This window comes from Sycon ciliatum, chromosome 2 (assembly GCF_964019385.1).
Source record: "Sycon ciliatum chromosome 2, ocSycCili1.1, whole genome shotgun sequence".
Classification (NCBI taxonomy): domain Eukaryota; kingdom Metazoa; phylum Porifera; class Calcarea; order Leucosolenida; family Sycettidae; genus Sycon; species Sycon ciliatum.
In genome coordinates this window covers 25,091,858-25,113,841 of record NC_088644.1, presented here as the reverse complement: position 1 = coordinate 25,113,841, position 21,984 = coordinate 25,091,858, and the positions used below count along the sequence as shown (strand labels likewise).

Below are 21,984 nucleotides of genomic sequence, written 5' to 3'. Positions count from 1 at the left end.
TTTTACTCCTTAGCCTTAAGGCTATATTGACTGCTTATATTTGACTCCCTTTTAGGGATTGAACACGTGCTTGGGTTTTTTCCGATAAATCTAATATTGATTTCAAAGTACTCAAAGTACCAGAAAAGTTTACATAGCACCTTGTCGTTCAATTCCCTCTCCCCGCTCCCCCCCCCCCCCTCCCCCCCCGCCCCCTTTGCCTTTTCAATTTTGACAATCCCACTGTGGGATGGGTGTGTCGACTTCTCAGCACATCTCTTTTTCCCTTTGCATGTAACATTGCCTGATAGCTGTAGTACTGGACTGAACGGTTGTGCTGGTTCAGTGGCAGAGTTGAGGAAAATGGGCAGTAGGACTGCATTCTCATACTGTTCTTCATATGTTGGGCTGCCCCGTATTGGGTACAGATTTGTCCGGCTATGGAAAAACTTTGCCAGGTGCCCATCTTCAATGTTATGCTGGCTATGAGTCTCTGTCTTTGCATTTGCTGCTCTTTCTTTGGGCTTGCTGCCTCTTGGCGACATGGAAACTGAAACATCTCCTGACGATCTATGTTCTGTAGAAGGAAAGAGCACATCACCAACAGTGGCACAAGTCACTACTACTGCTGCAACAACAACAGCAACAGGTTGGTACTTTTCTCAAGTTCTTAGCCATTTTTGAAAAATGTGGAAGTTGCTGGTGCGGTTGGATTTTGTTGGCCATTTTTCGTGTTGTAATTCATGCTTGTATATACAGGGCAGGCCTCGCTATAATGACCATCGCTATAACACAAACCTCACTACAAAGTACGAAATGCAAATGTCCCTGCCGAAACCGCATCACTTCTGTACAAAAATGTCCTCGCTATAACATAATCCGCTATAGCATAATTTTCGCTACAACACACTGTTTCGCAGTGTTTACTTGGTCCCAAGGGCCCAGAGACCTCAATATAATACAATAAGACGTACAGTGCATTGTCTTTCCGGCCCAAACCACTTTCTTTTCTTGAAATTTCTGCTCACGACTGCATATCCTTGCTTGCATTCAACGCGTCTACTGGAATTCATGCGTTCTTCCAACACTACAGTCGTGTGGACTGGGTACATAATGTGTACTTCGCAAAGTAGTGTTTTCATCGCAATGCAGTGGAGACCCTAGTGCAACACACTGCCTGAGTTGACCAGAGTGGATCATTACTACATTAGCGCAACAGTTGTGATCAGTAAGCAAAGGGCGTCATTTTGACATACATGTTGAAAACTGGTGTGCCCAACTCACTGACTATAACATAAACAAACATTGCCAAACCCCAGAGATTACGTTATAGCGAGGTCTGACCTGTATTTGGAAAGGTTATAAAGCAGTAGTTGATAGTAATGTATTTTCTTCTTCTTCTTTTTGACTATTTTCCTTAGTTACTGGTGGTGGTGATTCTGACACTACTACTTTACTGGCAACAACAATGGAGAAGACATCACCTACAATGGCGCAAGCCGCTACTACTGCTGCAACAGCAACAGGTTAGTACCTTACACAAGTTTTTAGCCATTTTTGAGCATATGGAAGTTGATGGTATGGTTGATTTTGTTGGCCTTTTTCCGTGTTGCAATTCATGCCTGTCATTGGCGGCTCCAAGCGGAGTCATTCGGCGGCTCCCTGCAGAGTCATTTGGGGGCTCCATGCTGAATCATTAGGCGGCTCCATGCGGAGTCATTCGGCGGCTCCATGTGGAGTCATTCGGCAGCTCCAAGTGGAGTCATTTGCCGGCTGAGCTGCGAGCCAACTAGCGATCATACCAGTTGCTCGAATCGGCACTCCCAGCTTAATCCAAACTCGGTTGCTCTGCTGTGAGGTGGGGGATGCTAATTGAAATTATTGGTGTGAGTACTGGCTACCGAGGGTAGCAATGGTCACCTTTAGAGCACATGGAGGAGGAGAGTTTGTAGTATTATTCAACAGCCGATTGGTACCGTTCACAGTTTTATAGAATATTCATTGGATAATAATGTATTTTCTTCTTCTTTTTGGCTATTTTCCTTAGTTACTGGTACTGGTGATTCTGACACTACTACTTTACTGGCAACAACAGTGAAAACCACATCACCTACAATGGCGCAAGCCGCTACTACTGCTGCAACAGCAACAGGTTTGTACCTTACACAAGTTCTTAGCCATTTTTGAGCATATGGAAGTTGATGGTATGGTTAATTTTGTTGGCCTTTTTCCGTGTTGCAATTCATGCCTGTCATTGGCGGCTCCAAGCGGAGTCATTCGGCGGCTCCATGCAGAGTCATTCGGCGGCTCCATGCAGAGTCATTTGGCGGCTCCATGCGGAGGCATTCGGCGGCTCCATGTGGAGTCATTCCGCGGCTCCAAGCGGAGTCATTTGCCGGCTCAGCTGCGAGACAACTAGTGGCTCCAAGCAGAACCATAATACCAGGTGCTCGAATCGGCACACCCAGCTTACAAACACGGTTGCTGTGTCGTGAGGTGTGGGGATGCTAATTGAAATTATTGGTGTGAGTACTGGCTACCGAGGGTAGCAATGGTCACCTTTAGAGCACATGCAGCAGGAGAGTTTGCAGTATTATTCAACAGCCGATTGGTACCGCTCACAGTTTTATAGAATATTCATGGGATAACAATGTATTTTCTTCTTTTTTTTGGCTGTTTCCTTTTAGACACTGGTAGTGGTGGTTCTGAAACTACTACTTTACTGCCAACGACAGATCCAGAAAGTACAGGTCAGTTACGTATTTTAAGTGGGTGGGTCAAGTGGAACATGTCATGGTGAACTTTTCACTCTGTACCGTAATTCCGCGCATATAAGCCCACGGGCCTATATCCGGATATAAGCCCACCTCCGTTTATAAGCCCATGGGCTAATAAAGAGACACACATGCAACTCACGTGTCAAGTAGAATTTTTCACAAAATGGACTCTTCCTACCATGGTACAGCAGTTCAGTGCAGTTTACCAGTAGAGTATGGTAGGGCCACTAGTATGAGCACGGACTTGTACTTTTTCGTAAACCTTCAAAATTCGAATATTGGCCCATGGGCTGAAAAACGAACATGTTTTACTGGATATTTTATCCCCAAACTGCATTATTTCACATATAAGCCCATGGGCTTATGCTTGTATGCGCGGAATTACGGTACGCAGTTGAGACGTCACCCACAATGAAAAGTGTCCCTGTTGCCATGACAGTTTAATAACATTCTTACCCAATGTCAATGAAGTGGGAAGAGATTTTGTCAGCTTTGCTGCAAACCCACAGTTTATTTAATAATAATAATAATAATGACAGTTCGCATTTCACTCATTGCATGAGGTCAACGCATCTGTTAACAATTTCGAGCCAAGCAGCTCTATCAGAAGCAGATTGCACAGCATCCAGAAGTGACAGATTAATGCATTGTAAGTCTTTCTTGACAACGTCGATCCATCTCAGACGTGGTCGTCCTCTGGGTCGTCGTATGTCTGTTGTGTTGATTGACATTAGGAGGGCTTGGAAAGAGGACGATTCTTCGCCTTCCCTCACTACATGGCCGAACCACAGCAGTCTCCGTTGCCTGCAGACTTGGGATAGTGGGGTCTGCTCGGTTTTGGCATACAGCGCTGTGTTCGAGATTCGTTGTGGGTTGATTTGGTTCATGTAAATCGAAGTATTTCATGGGAAAGAATGATGCAACAAATAGGATTTCAGTCTTTGACCACTTTGGTAGTGGGTTTGATCTTTGCACTCACCTCCCAGTGCTTTAGTAGCTGATATCTGCACCTTGGGCATTGAGGTTGTAGTCGTTGCTACGCATGCGGAAAAGTCAGTCTAACTGGGACTAAAGTGAACTGTGAAATATGTTAGCCAATGTGTGAAACACAGAAAAAGGGCACTTATAAAGTGTGATTGTGTCGGCTGTTAACCTAATTGCATTTCATGCTTGTATTTTTGGAAAACATTGAAAAGGTCTCAACGTTGTGTATTGCATTGTATTTGCTTTGGGCTGTTGTCTCAGCTACTGGAAATGCAAGTACTGGAGAAACAGCGTCATCAGCAACAACCATGGTATCAAGCGCTACCCTGTCGCGAAGCATGCTACCAACAAACACCACGCCAACAGCGCCATTGGCAACAAGTGCAGGTCAGTTTCCTGAAAAGTACAATCATGTTTCAAGTCGGCTTTACTCAGATGTCTAAGCGTTCTTTAGCTTTACCTATTCACGATCCTTTTGATACTTGAAGTAGTTGCTAAGTATTGGAATGTGTTCTTGGTTGTAGGTTTCTTTTAAGGTTTCCTGTACCACAATGTACATTATCACTCTCTTAGTATTGACTCCCATTGATTCTTGCTATACATGTACCTAAAAGCAGTCCAAAATTCCTGCATATTTTACTCCTTAGCCTTAGGGCTATATTGACTGCTTATATTTGACTTCCTTTTAGGGATTGAACACGTGCTTGGGTTTGTCGCGATAAATCTAATATTGATTTCAAAGTACTCAAAGTACCAGAAAAGTTTACATAGCACCTTGTCGTTCAATTCCCTCTCCCCGCTCCCCCCGCCCCCTTTGCCTTTTCAATTTTGACAATCCCACTGTGGGATGGGTGTGTCGACTTCTCAGCACATCTCTTTTTCCCTTTGCATGTCACATTGCCTGATAGCTGTAGTACAGGACTGGACCGTTGTGCTGGTTCAGTGGCAGAGTTGAATAAAATGGGCAGTAGGACTGCATTCTCATACTGTTCTTCATATGTTGGGCTGCCCCGTATTGGGTACGATTTGTCCAATTATGGAAAAACTTTGCCAGGTGCCCATCTTCAATGTTATGCTGGCTATGAGTCTCTGTCTTTGCATTTGCTGCTCTTTCTTTGGGCTTGCTGCCTCTTGGCGACATGGAAACTGAAACATCTCCTGACGATCTATGTTCTGTAGAAGCAAAGAGCACATCACCTACAGTGGCACAAATCACTACTACTGCTGCAACAGCAACAGCAACAGGTTGGTACTTTTCACAAGGTCTTAGCCATTTTTGAAAAATGTGGAAGTTGCTGGTGCGGTTGGATTTTGTTGGACATTTTTCGTGTTGTAATTCATGCTTGTATATACAGTTCAGACCTCGCTATAATGACCATCGCTATAACATAAACCTCACTACAACGTACGAAATGCAAATGTCCCTGCCGAAACCGCATCACTTCTGTACAAAAATGTCCTCGCTATAACATAATCCGCTATAGCATAATTTTCGCTACAACACACTGTTTCGCAGTGTTTACTTGGTCCCAAGGGCCCAGAGACCTCAATATAATACAATAAGTCGTACAGTGCATTGTCTTTCCGGCCCGAACTACTTTCTTTTCTTGAAATTTCTGCTCACGACTGCATACCCTTGCTTGCATTCAACGCGTCTACTGGAATTCATGCGTTCTTCCAACACTACAGTCGTGTGGACTGGGTACATAATGTGTACTTCGCAAAGTAGTGTTTTCAACACAATGCAGTGGAGACCCTAGTACAACACACTTCCTGAGTTGACCAGAGTGGATCATTACTACATTAGCGCAACAGTTGTGATCAGTAGGCAAAGAGCGTCATTTTGACATACATGTTGCATACTGGTGTCCCCAGCTCACTAACTATAACATAAACAAACATTGCCACACCCCAGAGATTACGGTATAGCGGGGTCTGACCTGTATTTGGAAAGGTTATAACAGGGCTGCCACACTTGGAGGGAGAAAAATCTGACGGTGGTCCGGGGGTGTCCCCGGCGAAATGTTTTAGGATAATGGCTTGCTGTTGGGGCTCCAGAACACATTTTTAACTGGCCACACACATGCAAGCACGTCTGCATTTTACAGCTACATGTGCATGTACATGTAGAGGCGACAGTTTCAAATAGGACACAGGTTGCAAACCGGAACGGACTCAATATTCACTTTCTCCCTTGGTATTTTGATTAGAAAACATATGTCACAGTGAAAATACGATGTGATAATACTCCGAGCCAAAATTTCATGGCTCTGCGATGACCAGAAGCGCCATACCAAGCAGGTGAGTTTTTGACGTGTTGCTTTGCACTGCGACTTGAGTTTTACGACTTCCGAAAAATCAACTTCTTGTCGAAGGTAAACAGCGGCTCGCCTCTCGCCAATAAAGCACCGCATACCAATCAAAACTAATGGAAGCACACACAAGGCTTATTGTTACTCTGTACTGGCCGTCGTGGAGCGATAGCAATTACCTAATTTCAGACCCAGAGTGAATTTGACGTGCACTCTAAAACGTGTCCGGTTTGGAGCCACCTCTGATTTGAACTTTTTTGAAGCGAAAAATTGGGCAACTTAGAGGCAATGGGTCAACACAAAGGAGTGGCTCAGTTCGATTGACTCTGGCCCCAGAGCAAACTTCAACATGCCAGTTTCCTTCCACAAACATATTTCGAGTGAAAAATCAACGCTTATGATCGGTTTGGGTCTACACAAATTTGGCTGTCAAAGCGTTCCGGTATCGAACCGTCTACTCTACAATGACCGGCCAAACGCGACCTGGAAGCGCCGAATGACCAACTGGACTACAAAGTGCTCAAAATAAAATAATCGATTGTCCCCTTTTGGAAACAAAATCGGTCGGTTTGGCCGACAGGCGATCAATAATCGGACGATTTCCGAAAATTCGTAGCAAGTGGCAGCCCTGTTATAAGGCAGTTGATAGTAATGTATTTTCTTCTTCTTCTTTTTGACTATTTTCCTTAGTTACTGGTGGTGGTGATTCTGACACTACTACTTTACTGGCAACAACAATGGAGAAGACATCACCTACAATGGCGCAAGCCGCTACTACTGCTGCAACAGCAACAGGTTAGTACCTTACACAAGTTTTTAGCCATTTTTGAGCATATTGAAGTTGATGGTATGGTTGATTTTGTTGGCCTTTTTCCGTGTTGCAATTCATGCCTGTCATTGGCGGCTCCAAGCGGAGTCATTCAGCGGCTCCCTGCAGAGTCATTTGGCGGCTCCATGCTGAATAATTAGGCGGCTCCATGCAGAGTCATTCAGCAGGTCCATGCGGAGTCTTTCGGCGGCTCCGTGTCGAGTCATTCGGCAGCTCCAAGTGGAGTCATTTGCCGGCTGAGCTGCGAGCCAACCAGCGATCATACCAGTTGCTCGAATCGGCACTCCCAGCTTAATCCAAACTCGGTTGCTCTGCTGTGAGGTGGGGGGATGCTAATTGAAATTATTGGTGTGAGTACTGGCTACCGAGGGTAGCAATGGTCACCTTTAGAGCACATGGAGGAGGAGAGTTTATAGTATTATTCAACAGGCGATTGGTACCGTTCACAGTTTTATAGAATATTCATTGGATAACAATGTATTTTCTTCTTTGGCTATTTTCTCAGTTACTGGTACTGGTGATTCTGACACTACTACTTTACTGGCAACAACAGTGAAGACCACATCACCTACAATGGCGCAAGCCACTACTACTGCTGCAACAGCAACAGGTTTGTACCTTACACAAGTTCTTAGCCATTTTGAGCATATGGAAGTTGATGATATGGTTAATTTTGTTGGCCTTTTTCCATGTTGCAATTCATGCCTGTCATTGGCGGCTCCAAGGGGAGTCATTCGGCGGCTCCATGCAGAGTCATTTGGCGGCTCCATGCGGAGTCATTCAGCGGCTCCATGCGGAGTCATTCGGCGGCTCCATGTGGAGTCATTCCGCGTCTCCAAGTGGAGTCATTTGCCGGCTCAGCTGCGAGACAACTAGTGGCTCCAAGCAGAACCATAATACCAGGTGCTCGAATCGGCACACCCAGCTTAATCCAAACACGGTTGCTCTGTCGTGAGGTGTGGGGATGTTAATTGAAATTATTGGTGTGAGTACTGGCTACCGAGGGTAGCAATGGTCACCTTTAGAGCACATGGAGGAGGAGAGTTTATAGTATTATTCAACAGGCGATTGGTACCGTTCACAGTTTTATAGAATATTCATTGGATAACAATGTATTTCTTCTTCTTTTTGGCTGTTTTTCCTTAGTTACTGGTACTGGTCATTCTGACACTACTACTTTACTGGCAACAACAGTGAAGACCACATCACCTACAATGGCGCAAGCCGCTACTACTGCTGCAACAGCAACAGGTTTGTACCTTGCACAAGTTCTTAGCCATTTTTGAGCATATGGAAGTGGACGATATGGTTAATTTTGTTGGCCTTTTTCCGTGTTGCAATTCATGCCTGTCATTGGCGGCTCCAAGGGGAGTCATTCGGCGGCTCCATGCAGAGTCATTTGGCGGCTCCATGCGGAGTCATTCAGCGGCTCCATGCGGAGCCATTTGGCGGCTCCATGTGGAGTCATTCGGCGGCTTCATGCGGAGGCATTCGGCGGCTCCATGTGGAGTCATTCCGCGGCTCCAAGCGGAGTCATTTGCCGGCTCAGCTGCGAGACAACTAGTAGCTCCAAGCAGAACCATAATACCAGGTGCTTGAATCGGCACACCCAGCTTAATCCAAACACGTTTGCTCTGTCGTGAGGTGTGGGGATGCTAATTGAAATTATTGGTGTGAGTACTGGCTACCGAGGGTAGCAATGGTCACCTTTAGAGCACATGGAGGAGGAGAGTTTGTAGTATTATTCAACAGCCGATTGGTACCGCTCACAGTTTTATAGAATATTCATGGGATAAACAATGTATTTCCTTCTTTTTTTTGGCTGTTTCCTTTTAGACACTGGTAGTGGTGGTTCTGAAACTACTACTTTACTGCCAACGACGGATCCAGAAAGCACAGGTCAGTTACGTATTTTAAGTGGGTGGGTCAAGTGGAACATGCCATGATGAACTTTTCACTGTGTACCGTAATTCCGCGCAAATAAGCCCACTGGCCTATATCCGGATATAAGCCCACCTCCGTTAATAAGCCCATGGGCTAATAAAGAGACACAAATGCAACTCATGTGTCAAGTAGAATTTTTCACAAAATGGACTCTTCCTACCATGGTACAGGAGTTCAGTGCGGTTTACCAGTAGAGTATGGTAGGGCCACTAGTATGAGCACGGACTTGTACTTTTTCGTAAACCTTCAAAATTCGAATATTGGCCCATGGGCTGAAAAACGAACATGTTTTACTGGATAATTTATCCCCAAACTGCATTATTGTCGCAGTAATGTAGTTAGTGTGTGTTAGCATCCACCGATCACACTGCCATGTTTGCATCTGCTGCGCACCGCTGCATCAGTGCATTGCGCACTGCACTCACACTGCCAGCGCATAGATTTGGGCACGCTTAGCCTGACGTCACACAACTGCTTCCTTTGAACTTTGCTCACTGCACTCACACTGCCAGCGCATGGATTCGGGCGCGCTTAGCCTGACGTCGTACAACTGCTTCCTTGGAACTTTCTCTTTCTTTCTTGCTGTTGGCTTCACTTCAAAGACTAGTCTAATGAGTGGTGACTTTTAGCTTGTGCCAGCATCAGATTTTCACCCTCCATCCCTCCCATCTTATCATCTTGCTAATGGTACTAGGGAACATTTAGCTCTATCGCTCCTAACTGGTCACTTGCTTCGCTAGTTGCGGCTCTTCACGAGCCAGTTGTTGCCAATTGCATTGGCTTTGCCTTGCAACCCCATTGTGGCACAATGTGGGTTTATTGCGGCTCCTCGCGAGCCAGTTGCTGCCAGTGGCCTGGCATTGCTTTCCAGCTCTTCGAGCTTTTGCATTACAAGACCAGTTACTCGAAGCAGCACACTATCTCCAAAACAATTCCTTGTTGCCTTGGGCTGAGTATGAGTGTGCGAGGGATATGGTGCTAATTCACATATAAGCCCATGGGCTTATGCTTGTATGCGCGGAATTACGGTACGCAGTTGAGACGTCACCCACAATGAAACGTGTCCCTGTTGCCATGACAGTTTAGTAACATTCTTACCCAATGTCAATGAAGTGGGAAGAGATTTTGTCAGCTTTGCTGCAAACCCACAGTTGATTTGGTTCATGTAAATCGAAGTATTTCATGGGAAAGAATGATGCAACAAATAAGATTTCAGTCTTTGACCACTTTGGTAGTGGGTTTGATCTTTGTACTCACCTCCCAGTGCTTTAGTAGCTGATATCTGCACCTTGGGCATTGAGGTTGTAGTCGTTGCTACGCATGCGGAAAATTCAGTCTAACTGGGTCTAAAGCGAACTGTGAAATATTTTAGCCAATGTGTGAAACACGGAAAAAGGGTACTTATAAAGTGTGATTGTGTCGGCTGTTAACCTAATTGCATTTCATGCTTGTAGTATTTGAAAACATTGAAATTGTCTTAACGTTGTATATTGCATTGTATTTGCTTTGGGCTGTTATCTCAGCTACTGGAAATGCAAGTACTGGAGAAACAGCATCATCAGCAACAACCATGGTATCAAGCACTACCCTGTCGCGAAGCATGCTACCAACAAATACCACGCCAACAGCGCCATTGGCAACAAGTGCAGGTCAGTTTCCTGAAAAGTACAATCATGTTTCAAGTTGGCTTTACTCAGATGCCTAAGCGTTCTTTAGCTTTACCTATTCACGATCCTTTTGATACTTGAAGTAGTTGCTAAGTATTGGAATGTGTTCTTGGTTGTAGGTTTCTTTTAAGGTTTCCTGTACCACAATGTACATCATCACTCTCTTAGTATTGACTCCCATTAATTCTTGCTATACATGTACCTAAAAGCAGTCCAAAATTCCTGCATATTTTACTCCTTAGCCTTAAGGCTATATTGACTGCTTATATTTGACTCCCTTTTAGGGATTGAACACGTGCTTGGGTTTGTTCCGATAAATCTAATATTGATTTCAAAGTACTCAAAGTACCAGAAAAGTTTACATAGCACCTTGTCGTTCAATTCCCTCTCCCCGCTCCCCCCGCCACCTTTGCCTTTTCAATTTTGACAATCCCACTGTGGGATGGGTGTGTCGACTTCTCAGCACATCTCTTTTTCCCTTTGCATGTAACATTGCCTGATAGCTGTAGTACTGGACTGAACGGTTGTGCTGGTTCAGTGGCAGAGTTGAATAAAATGGGCAGTAGGACTGCATTCTCATACTGTTCTTCATATGTTGGGCTGCCCCGTATTGGGTAGTTGACCAGAGTGGATCATTACTACATTAGCGCAACAGTTGTGATCAGTAGGCAAAGAGCGTCATTTTGACATACATGTTGCATACTGGTGTCCCCAGCTCACTAACTATAACATAAACAAACATTGCCACACCCCAGAGATTACGGTATAGCGGGGTCTGACCTGTATTTGGAAAGGTTATAACAGGGCTGCCACACTTGGAGGGAGAAAAATCTGACGGTGGTCCGGGGGTGTCCCCGGCGAAATGTTTTAGGATAATGGCTTGCTGTTGGGGATCCAGAACACATTTTTAACTGGCCACACACATGCAAGCACGTCTGCATTTTACAGCTACATGTGCATGTACATGTAGAGGCGACAGTTTCAAATAGGACACAGGTTGCAAACCGGAACGGACTCAATATTCACTTTCTCCCTTGGTATTTTGATTAGAAAACATATGTCACAGTGAAAATACAATGTGATAATACTCCGAGCCAAAATTTCATGGCTCTGCGATGACCAGAAGCGCCATACCAAGCAGGTGAGTTTTTGACGTGTTGCTTTGCACTGCGACTTGAGTTTTACGACTTCCGAAAAATCAACTTCTTGTCGAAGGTAAACAGCGGCTCGCCTCTCGCCAATAAAGCACCGCATACCAATCAAAACTAATGGAAGCACACACAAGGCTTATTGTTACTCTGTACTGGCCGTCGTGGAGCGATAGCAATAACCTAATTTCAGACCCAGAGTGAATTTGACGTGCACTCTAAAACGTGTCCGGTTTGGAGCCACCTCTGATTTGAACTTTTTTGAAGCGAAAAATTGGGCAACTTAGAGGCAATGGGTCAACACAAAGGAGTGGCTCAGTTCGATTGACTCTGGCCCCAGAGCAAACTTCAACATGCCAGTTTCCTTCCACAAACATATTTCGAGTGAAAAATCAACGCTTATGATCGGTTTGGGTCTACACAAATTTGGCTGTCAAAGCGTTCCGGTATCGAACCGTCTACTCTACAATGACCGGCCAAACGCGACCTGGAAGCGCCGAATGACCAACTGGACTACAAAGTGCTCAAAATAAAATAATCGATTGTCCCCTTTTGGAAACAAAATCGGTCGGTTTGGCCGACAGGCGATCAATAATCGGACGATTTCCGAAAATTCGTAGCAAGTGGCAGCCCTGTTATAAGGCAGTTGATAGTAATGTATTTTCTTCTTCTTCTTTTTGACTATTTTCCTTAGTTACTGGTGGTGGTGATTCTGACACTACTACTTTACTGGCAACAACAATGGAGAAGACATCACCTACAATGGCGCAAGCCGCTACTACTGCTGCAACAGCAACAGGTTAGTACCTTACACAAGTTTTTAGCCATTTTTGAGCATATTGAAGTTGATGGTATGGTTGATTTTGTTGGCCTTTTTCCGTGTTGCAATTCATGCCTGTCATTGGCGGCTCCAAGCGGAGTCATTCAGCGGCTCCCTGCAGAGTCATTTGGCGGCTCCATGCTGAATAATTAGGCGGCTCCATGCAGAGTCATTCAGCAGGTCCATGCGGAGTCTTTCGGCGGCTCCGTGTCGAGTCATTCGGCAGCTCCAAGTGGAGTCATTTGCCGGCTGAGCTGCGAGCCAACCAGCGATCATACCAGTTGCTCGAATCGGCACTCCCAGCTTAATCCAAACTCGGTTGCTCTGCTGTGAGGTGGGGGGATGCTAATTGAAATTATTGGTGTGAGTACTGGCTACCGAGGGTAGCAATGGTCACCTTTAGAGCACATGGAGGAGGAGAGTTTATAGTATTATTCAACAGGCGATTGGTACCGTTCACAGTTTTATAGAATATTCATTGGATAACAATGTATTTTCTTCTTTGGCTATTTTCCTTAGTTACTGGTACTGGTGATTCTGACACTACTACTTTACTGGCAACAACAGTGAAGACCACATCACCTACAATGGCGCAAGCCACTACTACTGCTGCAACAGCAACAGGTTTGTACCTTACACAAGTTCTTAGCCATTTTGAGCATATGGAAGTTGATGATATGGTTAATTTTGTTGGCCTTTTTCCATGTTGCAATTCATGCCTGTCATTGGCGGCTCCAAGGGGAGTCATTCGGCGGCTCCATGCAGAGTCATTTGGCGGCTCCATGCGGAGTCATTCAGCGGCTCCATGCGGAGTCATTCGGCGGCTCCATGTGGAGTCATTCCGCGTCTCCAAGTGGAGTCATTTGCCGGCTCAGCTGCGAGACAACTAGTGGCTCCAAGCAGAACCATAATACCAGGTGCTCGAATCGGCACACCCAGCTTAATCCAAACACGGTTGCTCTGTCGTGAGGTGTGGGGATGTTAATTGAAATTATTGGTGTGAGTACTGGCTACCGAGGGTAGCAATGGTCACCTTTAGAGCACATGGAGGAGGAGAGTTTATAGTATTATTCAACAGGCGATTGGTACCGTTCACAGTTTTATAGAATATTCATTGGATAACAATGTATTTTCTTCTTCTTTTTGGCTGTTTTTCCTTAGTTACTGGTACTGGTCATTCTGACACTACTACTTTACTGGCAACAACAGTGAAGACCACATCACCTACAATGGCGCAAGCCGCTACTACTGCTGCAACAGCAACAGGTTTGTACCTTGCACAAGTTCTTAGCCATTTTTGAGCATATGGAAGTGGACGATATGGTTAATTTTGTTGGCCTTTTTCCGTGTTGCAATTCATGCCTGTCATTGGCGGCTCCAAGGGGAGTCATTCGGCGGCTCCATGCAGAGTCATTTGGCGGCTCCATGCGGAGTCATTCAGCGGCTCCATGCGGAGCCATTTGGCGGCTCCATGTGGAGTCATTCGGCGGCTTCATGCGGAGGCATTCGGCGGCTCCATGTGGAGTCATTCCGCGGATCCAAGCGGAGTCATTTGCCGGCTCAGCTGCGAGACAACTAGTAGCTCCAAGCAGAACCATAATACCAGGTGCTTGAATCGGCACACCCAGCTTAATCCAAACACGTTTGCTCTGTCGTGAGGTGTGGGGATGCTAATTGAAATTATTGGTGTGAGTACTGGCTACCGAGGGTAGCAATGGTCACCTTTAGAGCACATGGAGGAGGAGAGTTTGTAGTATTATTCAACAGCCGATTGGTACCGCTCACAGTTTTATAGAATATTCATGGGATAAACAATGTATTTCCTTTTTTTTTTTGGCTGTTTCCTTTTAGACACTGGTAGTGGTGGTTCTGAAACTACTACTTTACTGCCAACGACGGATCCAGAAAGCACAGGTCAGTTACGTATTTTAAGTGGGTGGGTCAAGTGGAACATGCCATGATGAACTTTTCACTGTGTACCGTAATTCCGCGCAAATAAGCCCACTGGCCTATATCCGGATATAAGCCCACCTCCGTTAATAAGCCCATGGGCTAATAAAGAGACACAAATGCAACTCATGTGTCAAGTAGAATTTTTCACAAAATGGACTCTTCCTACCATGGTACAGGAGTTCAGTGCGGTTTACCAGTAGAGTATGGTAGGGCCACTAGTATGAGCACGGACTTGTACTTTTTCGTAAACCTTCAAAATTCGAATATTGGCCCATGGGCTGAAAAACGAACATGTTTTACTGGATAATTTATCCCCAAACTGCATTATTGTCGCAGTAATGTAGTTAGTGTGTGTTAGCATCCACCGATCACACTGCCATGTTTGCATCTGCTGCGCACCGCTGCATCAGTGCATTGCGCACTGCACTCACACTGCCAGCGCATAGATTTGGGCACGCTTAGCCTGACGTCACACAACTGCTTCCTTTGAACTTTGCTCACTGCACTCACACTGCCAGCGCATGGATTCGGGCGCGCTTAGCCTGACGTCGTACAACTGCTTCCTTGGAACTTTCTCTTTCTTTCTTGCTGTTGGCTTCACTTCAAAGACTAGTCTAATGAGTGGTGACTTTTAGCTTGTGCCAGCATCAGATTTTCACCCTCCATCCCTCCCATCTTATCGTCTTGCTAATGGTACTAGGGAACATTTAGCTCTATCGCTCCTAACTGGTCACTTGCTTCGCTAGTTGCGGCTCTTCACGAGCCAGTTGTTGCCAATTGCATTGGCTTTGCCTTGCAACCCCATTGTGGCACAATGTGGGTTTATTGCGGCTCCTCGCGAGCCAGTTGCTGCCAGTGGCCTGGCATTGCTTTCCAGCTCTTCGAGCTTTTGCATTACAAGACCAGTTACTCGAAGCAGCACACTATCTCCAAAACAATTCCTTGTTGCCTTGGGCTGAGTATGAGTGTGCGAGGGATATGGTGCTAATTCACATATAAGCCCATGGGCTTATGCTTGTATGCGCGGAATTACGGTACGCAGTTGAGACGTCACCCACAATGAAACGTGTCCCTGTTGCCATGACAGTTTAGTAACATTCTTACCCAATGTCAATGAAGTGGGAAGAGATTTTGTCAGCTTTGCTGCAAACCCACAGTTGATTTGGTTCATGTAAATCGAAGTATTTCATGGGAAAGAATGATGCAACAAATAAGATTTCAGTCTTTGACCACTTTGGTAGTGGGTTTGATCTTTGTACTCACCTCCCAGTGCTTTAGTAGCTGATATCTGCACCTTGGGCATTGAGGTTGTAGTCGTTGCTACGCATGCGGAAAATTCAGTCTAACTGGGTCTAAAGCGAACTGTGAAATATTTTAGCCAATGTGTGAAACACGGAAAAAGGGTACTTATAAAGTGTGATTGTGTCGGCTGTTAACCTAATTGCATTTCATGCTTGTAGTATTTGAAAACATTGAAATTGTCTTAACGTTGTATATTGCATTGTATTTGCTTTGGGCTGTTGTCTCAGCTACTGGAAATGCAAGTACTGGAGAAACAGCATCATCAGCAACAACCATGGTATCAAGCACTACCCTGTCGCGAAGCATGCTACCAACAAATACCACGCCAACAGCGCCATTGGCAACAAGTGCAGGTCAGTTTCCTGAAAAGTACAATCATGTTTCAAGTTGGCTTTACTCAGATGCCTAAGCGTTCTTTAGCTTTACCTATTCACGATCCTTTTGATACTTGAAGTAGTTGCTAAGTATTGGAATGTGTTCTTGGTTGTAGGTTTCTTTTAAGGTTTCCTGTACCACAATGTACATCATCACTCTCTTAGTATTGACTCCCATTAATTCTTGCTATACATGTACCTAAAAGGAGTCCAAAATTCCTGCATATTTTACTCCTTAGCCTTAAGGCTATATTGACTGCTTATATTTGACTCCCTTTTAGGGATTGAACACGTGCTTGGGTTTGTTCCGATAAATCTAATATTGATTTCAAAGTACTCAAAGTACCAGAAAAGTTTACATAGCACCTTGTCGTTCAATTCCCTCTCCCCGCTCCCCCCGCCCCCTTTGCCTTTTCAATTTTGACAATCCCACTGTGGGATGGGTGTGTCGACTTCTCAGCACATCTCTTTTTCCCTTTGCATGTAACATTGCCTGATAGCTGTAGTACTGGACTGAACGGTTGTGCTGGTTCAGTGGCAGAGTTGAATAAAATGGGCAGTAGGACTGCATTCTCATACTGTTCTTCATATGTTGGGCTGCCCCGTATTGGGTACAGATTTGTCCGGCTATGGAAAAACTTTGCCAGGTGCCCATCTTCAATGTTATGCTGGCTATGAGTCTCTGTCTTTGCATTTGCTGCTCTTTCTTTGGGCTTGCTGCCTCTTGGCGACATGGAAACTGAAACATCTCCTGACGATCTATGTTCTGTAGAAGCAAAGAGCACATCACCTACAGTGGCACAAGTCACTACTACTGCTGCAACAACAACAGCAACAGGTTGGTACTTTTCACAAGTTCTTAGCCATTTTTGAAAAATGTGGAAGTTGCTGGTGCGGTTGGATTTTGTTGGCCATTTTTCGTGTTGTAATTCATGCTTGTATATACAGGGTAGGCCTCGCTATAATGACCATCGCTATAACACAAACCTCACTACAAAGTACGAAATGCAAATTTCCCTGCCGAAACCGCATCACTTCTGTACAAAAATGTCCTCGCTATAACATAATCCGCTATAGCATAATTTTCGCTACAACACACTGTTTCGCAGTGTTTACTTGGTCCCAAGTGCCCAGAGACCTCAATATAATACAATAAGACGTACAGTGCATTGTCTTTCCGGCCCAAACCACTTTCTTTTCTTGAAATTTCTGCTCACGACTGCATATCCTTGCTTGCATTCCACGCGTCTACTGGAATTCATGCGTTCTTCCAACACTACAGTCGTGTGGACTGGGTACATAATGTGTACTTCGCAAAGTAGTGTTTTCATCGCAATGCAGTGGAGACCCTAGTGCAACACACTGCCTGAGTTGACCAGAGTGGATCATTACTACATTAGCGCAACAGTTGTGATCAGTAAGCAAAGAGCGTCATTTTGACATACATGTTGAAAACTGGTGTCCCCAACTCACTGACTATAACATAAACAAACATTGCCAAACCCCAGAGATTACGTTATAGCGAGGTCTGACCTGTATTTGGAAAGGTTATAAAGCAGTAGTTGATAGTAATGTATTTTCTTCTTCTTCTTTTTGACTATTTTCCTTAGTTACTGGTGGTGGTGATTCTGACACTACTACTTTACTGGCAACAACAATGGAGAAGACATCACCTACAATGGCGCAAGCCGCTACTACTGCTGCAACAGCAACAGGTTAGTACCTTACACAAGTTTTTAGCCATTTTTGAGCATATGGAAGTTGATGGTAAAGTTGATTTTGTTGGCCTTTTTCCGTGTTGCAATTCATGCCTGTCATTGGCGGCTCCAAGTGGAGTCATTCGGCGGCTCCCTGCAGAGTCATTTGGCGGCTCCATGCTGAATGATTAGGCGGCTCCATGCGGAGTCATTCGGCGGCTCCATGTGGAGTCATTCGGCAGCTCCAAGTGGAGTCATTTGCCGGCTGAGCTGCGAGCCAACTAGCGATCATACCAGTTGCTCGAATCGGCACTCCCAGCTTAATCCAAACTCGGTTGCTCTGCTGTGAGGTGGAGGGATGCTAATTGAAATTATTGGTGTGAGTACTGGCTACCGAGGGTAGCAATGGTCACCTTTAGAGCACATGGAGGAGGAGAGTTTGTAGTATTATTCAACAGCCGATTGGTACCGTTCACAGTTTTATAGAATATTCATTGGATAACAATGTATTTTCTTCTTCTTTTTGGCTATTTTCCTTAGTTACTGGTACTGGTGATTCTGACACTACTACTTTACTGGCAACAACAGTGAAAACCACATCACCTACAATGGCGCAAGCCGCTACTACTGCTGCAACAGCAACAGGTTTGTACCTTACACAAGTTCTTAGCCATTTTTGAGCATATGGAAGTTGATGGTATGGTTAATTTTGTTGGCCTTTTTCCGTGTTGCAATTCATGCCTGTTATTGGCGGCTCCAAGCGGAGTCATTCGGCGGCTCCATGCAGAGTCATTCGGCGGCTCCATGCAGAGTCATTTGGCGGCTCCATGCGGAGTCATTCGGCGGCTTCATGCGGAGGCATTCGGCGGCTCCATGTGGAGTCATTCCGCGGCTCCAAGCGGAGTCATTTGCCGGCTCAGCTGCGAGACAACTAGTGGCTCCAAGCAGAACCATAATACCAGGTGCTCGAATCGGCACACCCAGCTTAATCCAAATACGGTTGCTGTGTCGTGAGGTGTGGGGATGCTAATTGAAATTATTGGTGTGAGTACTGGCTACCGAGGGTAGCAATGGTCACCTTTAGAGCACATGCAGCAGGAGAGTTTGCAGTATTATTCAACAGGCGATTGGTACCGCTCACAGTTTTATAGAATATTCATGGGATAACAATGTATTTTCTTCTTTTTTTTGGCTGTTTCCTTTTAGACACTGGTAGTGGTGGTTCTGAAACTACTACTTTACTGCCAACGACAGATCCAGAAAGTACAGGTCAGTTACGTATTTTGAGTGGGTGGGTCAAGTGAAACATGTCATGGTGAACTTTTCACTCTGTACCGTAATTCCGCGCATATAAGCCCACGGGCCTATATCCGGATATAAGCCCACCTCCGTTTATAAGCCCATGGTCTAATAAAGAGACACACATGCAACTCACGTGTCAAGTAGAATTTTTCACAAAATGGACTCTTCCTACCAAGGTACAGGAGTTCAGTGCAGTTTACCAGTAGAGTATGGTAGGGCCACTAGTATAAGCACGGACTTGTACTTTTTCGTAAACCTTCAAAATTCGAATATTGGCCCATGGGCTGAAAAACGAACATGTTTTACTGGATATTTTATCCCCAAACTGCATTATTTCACATATAAGCCCATGGGCTTATGCTTGTATGCGCGGAATTACGGTACGCAGTTGAGACGTCACCCACAATGAAAAGTGTCCCTGTTGCCATGACAGTTTAATAACATTCTTACCCAATGTCAATGAAGTGGGAAGAGATTTTGTCAGCTTTGCTGCAAACCCACAGTTGATTTAATAATAATAATAATAATGACAGTTCGCATTTCACTCATTGCATGAGGTCAACGCATCTGTTAACAATTTCGAGCCAAGCAGCTCTATCAGAAGCAGATTGCACAGCATCCAGAAGTGACAGATTAATGCATTGTAAGTCTTTCTTGACAACGTCGATCCATCTCAGACGTGGTCATGCTCGGGGTCGTCGTATGTCTGTTGTGTTGATTGACATTAGGAGGGCTTGGAAAGAGGACGATTCTTCGCCTTCCCTCACTACATGGCCGAACCACAGCAGTCTCCGTTGCCTGCAGACTTGGGATAGTGGGGTCTGCTCGGTTTTGGCATACAGCGCTGTGTTCGAGATTCGTTGTGGGTTGATTTGGTTCATGTAAATCGAAGTATTTCATGGGAAAGAATGATGCAACAAATAGGATTTCAGTCTTTGACCACTTTGGTAGTGGGTTTGATCTTTGCACTCACCTCCCAGTGCTTTAGTAGCTGATATCTGCACCTTGGGCATTGAGGTTGTAGTCGTTGCTACGCATGCGGAAAAGTCAGTCTAACTGGGACTAAAGTGAACTGTGAAATACGTTAGCCAATGTGTGAAACACAGAAAAAGGGCACTTATAAAGTGTGATTGTGTCGGCTGTTAACCTAATTGCATTTCATGCTTGTATTTTTGGAAAACATTGAAAAGGTCTCAACGTTGTGTATTGCATTGTATTTGCTTTGGGCTGTTGTCTCAGCTACTGGAAATGCAAGTACTGGAGAAACAGCGTCATCAGCAACAGCCATGGTATCAAGCACTACCCTGTCGCGAAGCATGCTACCAACAAATACCACCCCAACAGCGCCATTGGCAACAAGTGCAGGTCAGTTTCCTGAAAAGTACAATCATGTTTCAAGTTGGCTTTACTCAGATGCCTAAGCGTTCTTTAGCTTTACCTATTCACGATCCTTTTGATACTTGAAGTAGTTGCTAAGTATTGGAATGTGTTCTTGGTTGTAGGTTTCTTTTAAGGTTTCCTCTACCACAATGTACAGTATCACTCTCTTAGTATTGACTCCCATTGATTCTTGCTATACATGTACCTAAAAGCAGTCCAAAATTCCTGCATATTTTATTCCTTAGCCTTAGGGCTATATTGACTGCTTATATTTGACTTCCTTTTAGGGATTGAACACGTGCTTGGGTTTGTCGCGATAAATCTAATATTGATTTCAAAGTACTCAAAGTACCAGAAAGGTTTACATAGCACCTTGTTGTTCAATTCCCTCTCCCCGCTCCCCCCGCCCCCTTTGCCTTTTCAATTTTGACAATCCCACTGTGGGATGGGTGTGTCGACTTCTCAGCACATCTCTTTTTCCCTTTGCATGTCACATTGCCTGATAGCTGTAGTACAGGACTGGACCGTTGTGCTGGTTCAGTAGCAGAGTTGAATAAAATGGGCAGTAGGACTGCATTCTCATACTGTTCTTCATATGTTGGGCTGCCCCGTATTGGGTACGATTTGTCCAGCTATGGAAAAACTTTGCCAGGTGCCCATCTTCAATGTTATGCTGGCTATGAGTCTCTGTCTTTGCATTTGCTGCTCTTTCTTTGGGCTTGCTGCCTCTTGGCGACATGGAAACTGAAACATCTCCTGACGATCTATGTTCTGTAGAAGCAAAGAGCACATCACCTACAGTGGCACAAGTCACTACTACTGCTGCAACAACAACAGCAACAGGTTGGTACTTTTCACAAGTTCTTAGCCATTTTTGAAAAATGTGGAAGTTGCTGGTGCAGTTGGATTTTGTTGGCCATTTTTCGTGTTGTAATTCATGCTTGTATATACAGTTCAGACCTCGCTATAATGACCATCGCTATAACATAAACCTCACTACAACGTACGAAATGCAAATGTCCCTGCCGAAACCGCATCACTTCTGTACAAAAATGTCCTCGCTATAACATAATCCGCTATAGCGTAATTTTTGCTACAACACACTGTTTCGCAGTGTTTACTTGGTCCCAAGTGCCCAGAGACCTCAATATAATACAATAAGTCGTACAGTGCATTGTCTTTCCGGCCCGAACTACTTTCTTTTCTTGAAATTTCTGCTCATGACTGCATACCCTTGCTTGCATTCAACGCGTCTACTGGAATTCATGCGTTCTTCCAACACTACAGTCGTGTGGACTGGGTACATAATGTGTACTTCGCAAAGTGTTTTCAACACAATGCAGTGGAGACCCTAGTGCAACACACTTCCTGAGTTGACCAGAGTGGATCATTACTACATTAGCGCAACAGTTGTGATCAGTAAGCAAAGTGCGTCATTTTGACATACATGTTGCATACTGGTGTCCCCAGCTCACTAACTATAACATAAACAAACATTGCCAAACCCCAGAGATTA

The 21,984-nt window shown here is 44.9% G+C and overlaps 1 protein-coding gene across 1 annotated transcript in view; it reads left to right on the top strand.

The window, feature by feature from the left end:
- Positions 1 to 1,468: 1,468 nt before the first annotated feature.
- Positions 1,469 to 21,984, top strand: part of LOC135810461 (mucin-2-like) — a 48,503-nt gene continuing 27,987 nt past the window's right edge. The window contains exons 1-12 of the mRNA XM_065323953.1: positions 1,469 to 1,505; positions 2,667 to 2,729; positions 4,002 to 4,127; positions 6,743 to 6,847; positions 8,718 to 8,780; positions 10,349 to 10,474; positions 12,335 to 12,439; positions 14,312 to 14,374; positions 15,943 to 16,068; positions 17,700 to 17,804; positions 18,993 to 19,055; positions 20,328 to 20,453. Coding sequence (XP_065180025.1) covers positions 1,469 to 1,505; positions 2,667 to 2,729; positions 4,002 to 4,127; positions 6,743 to 6,847; positions 8,718 to 8,780; positions 10,349 to 10,474; positions 12,335 to 12,439; positions 14,312 to 14,374; positions 15,943 to 16,068; positions 17,700 to 17,804; positions 18,993 to 19,055; positions 20,328 to 20,453 — 1,108 coding nt within the window. The remainder of the gene's footprint in view (positions 1,506 to 2,666; positions 2,730 to 4,001; positions 4,128 to 6,742; positions 6,848 to 8,717; positions 8,781 to 10,348; positions 10,475 to 12,334; positions 12,440 to 14,311; positions 14,375 to 15,942; positions 16,069 to 17,699; positions 17,805 to 18,992; positions 19,056 to 20,327; positions 20,454 to 21,984) is intronic.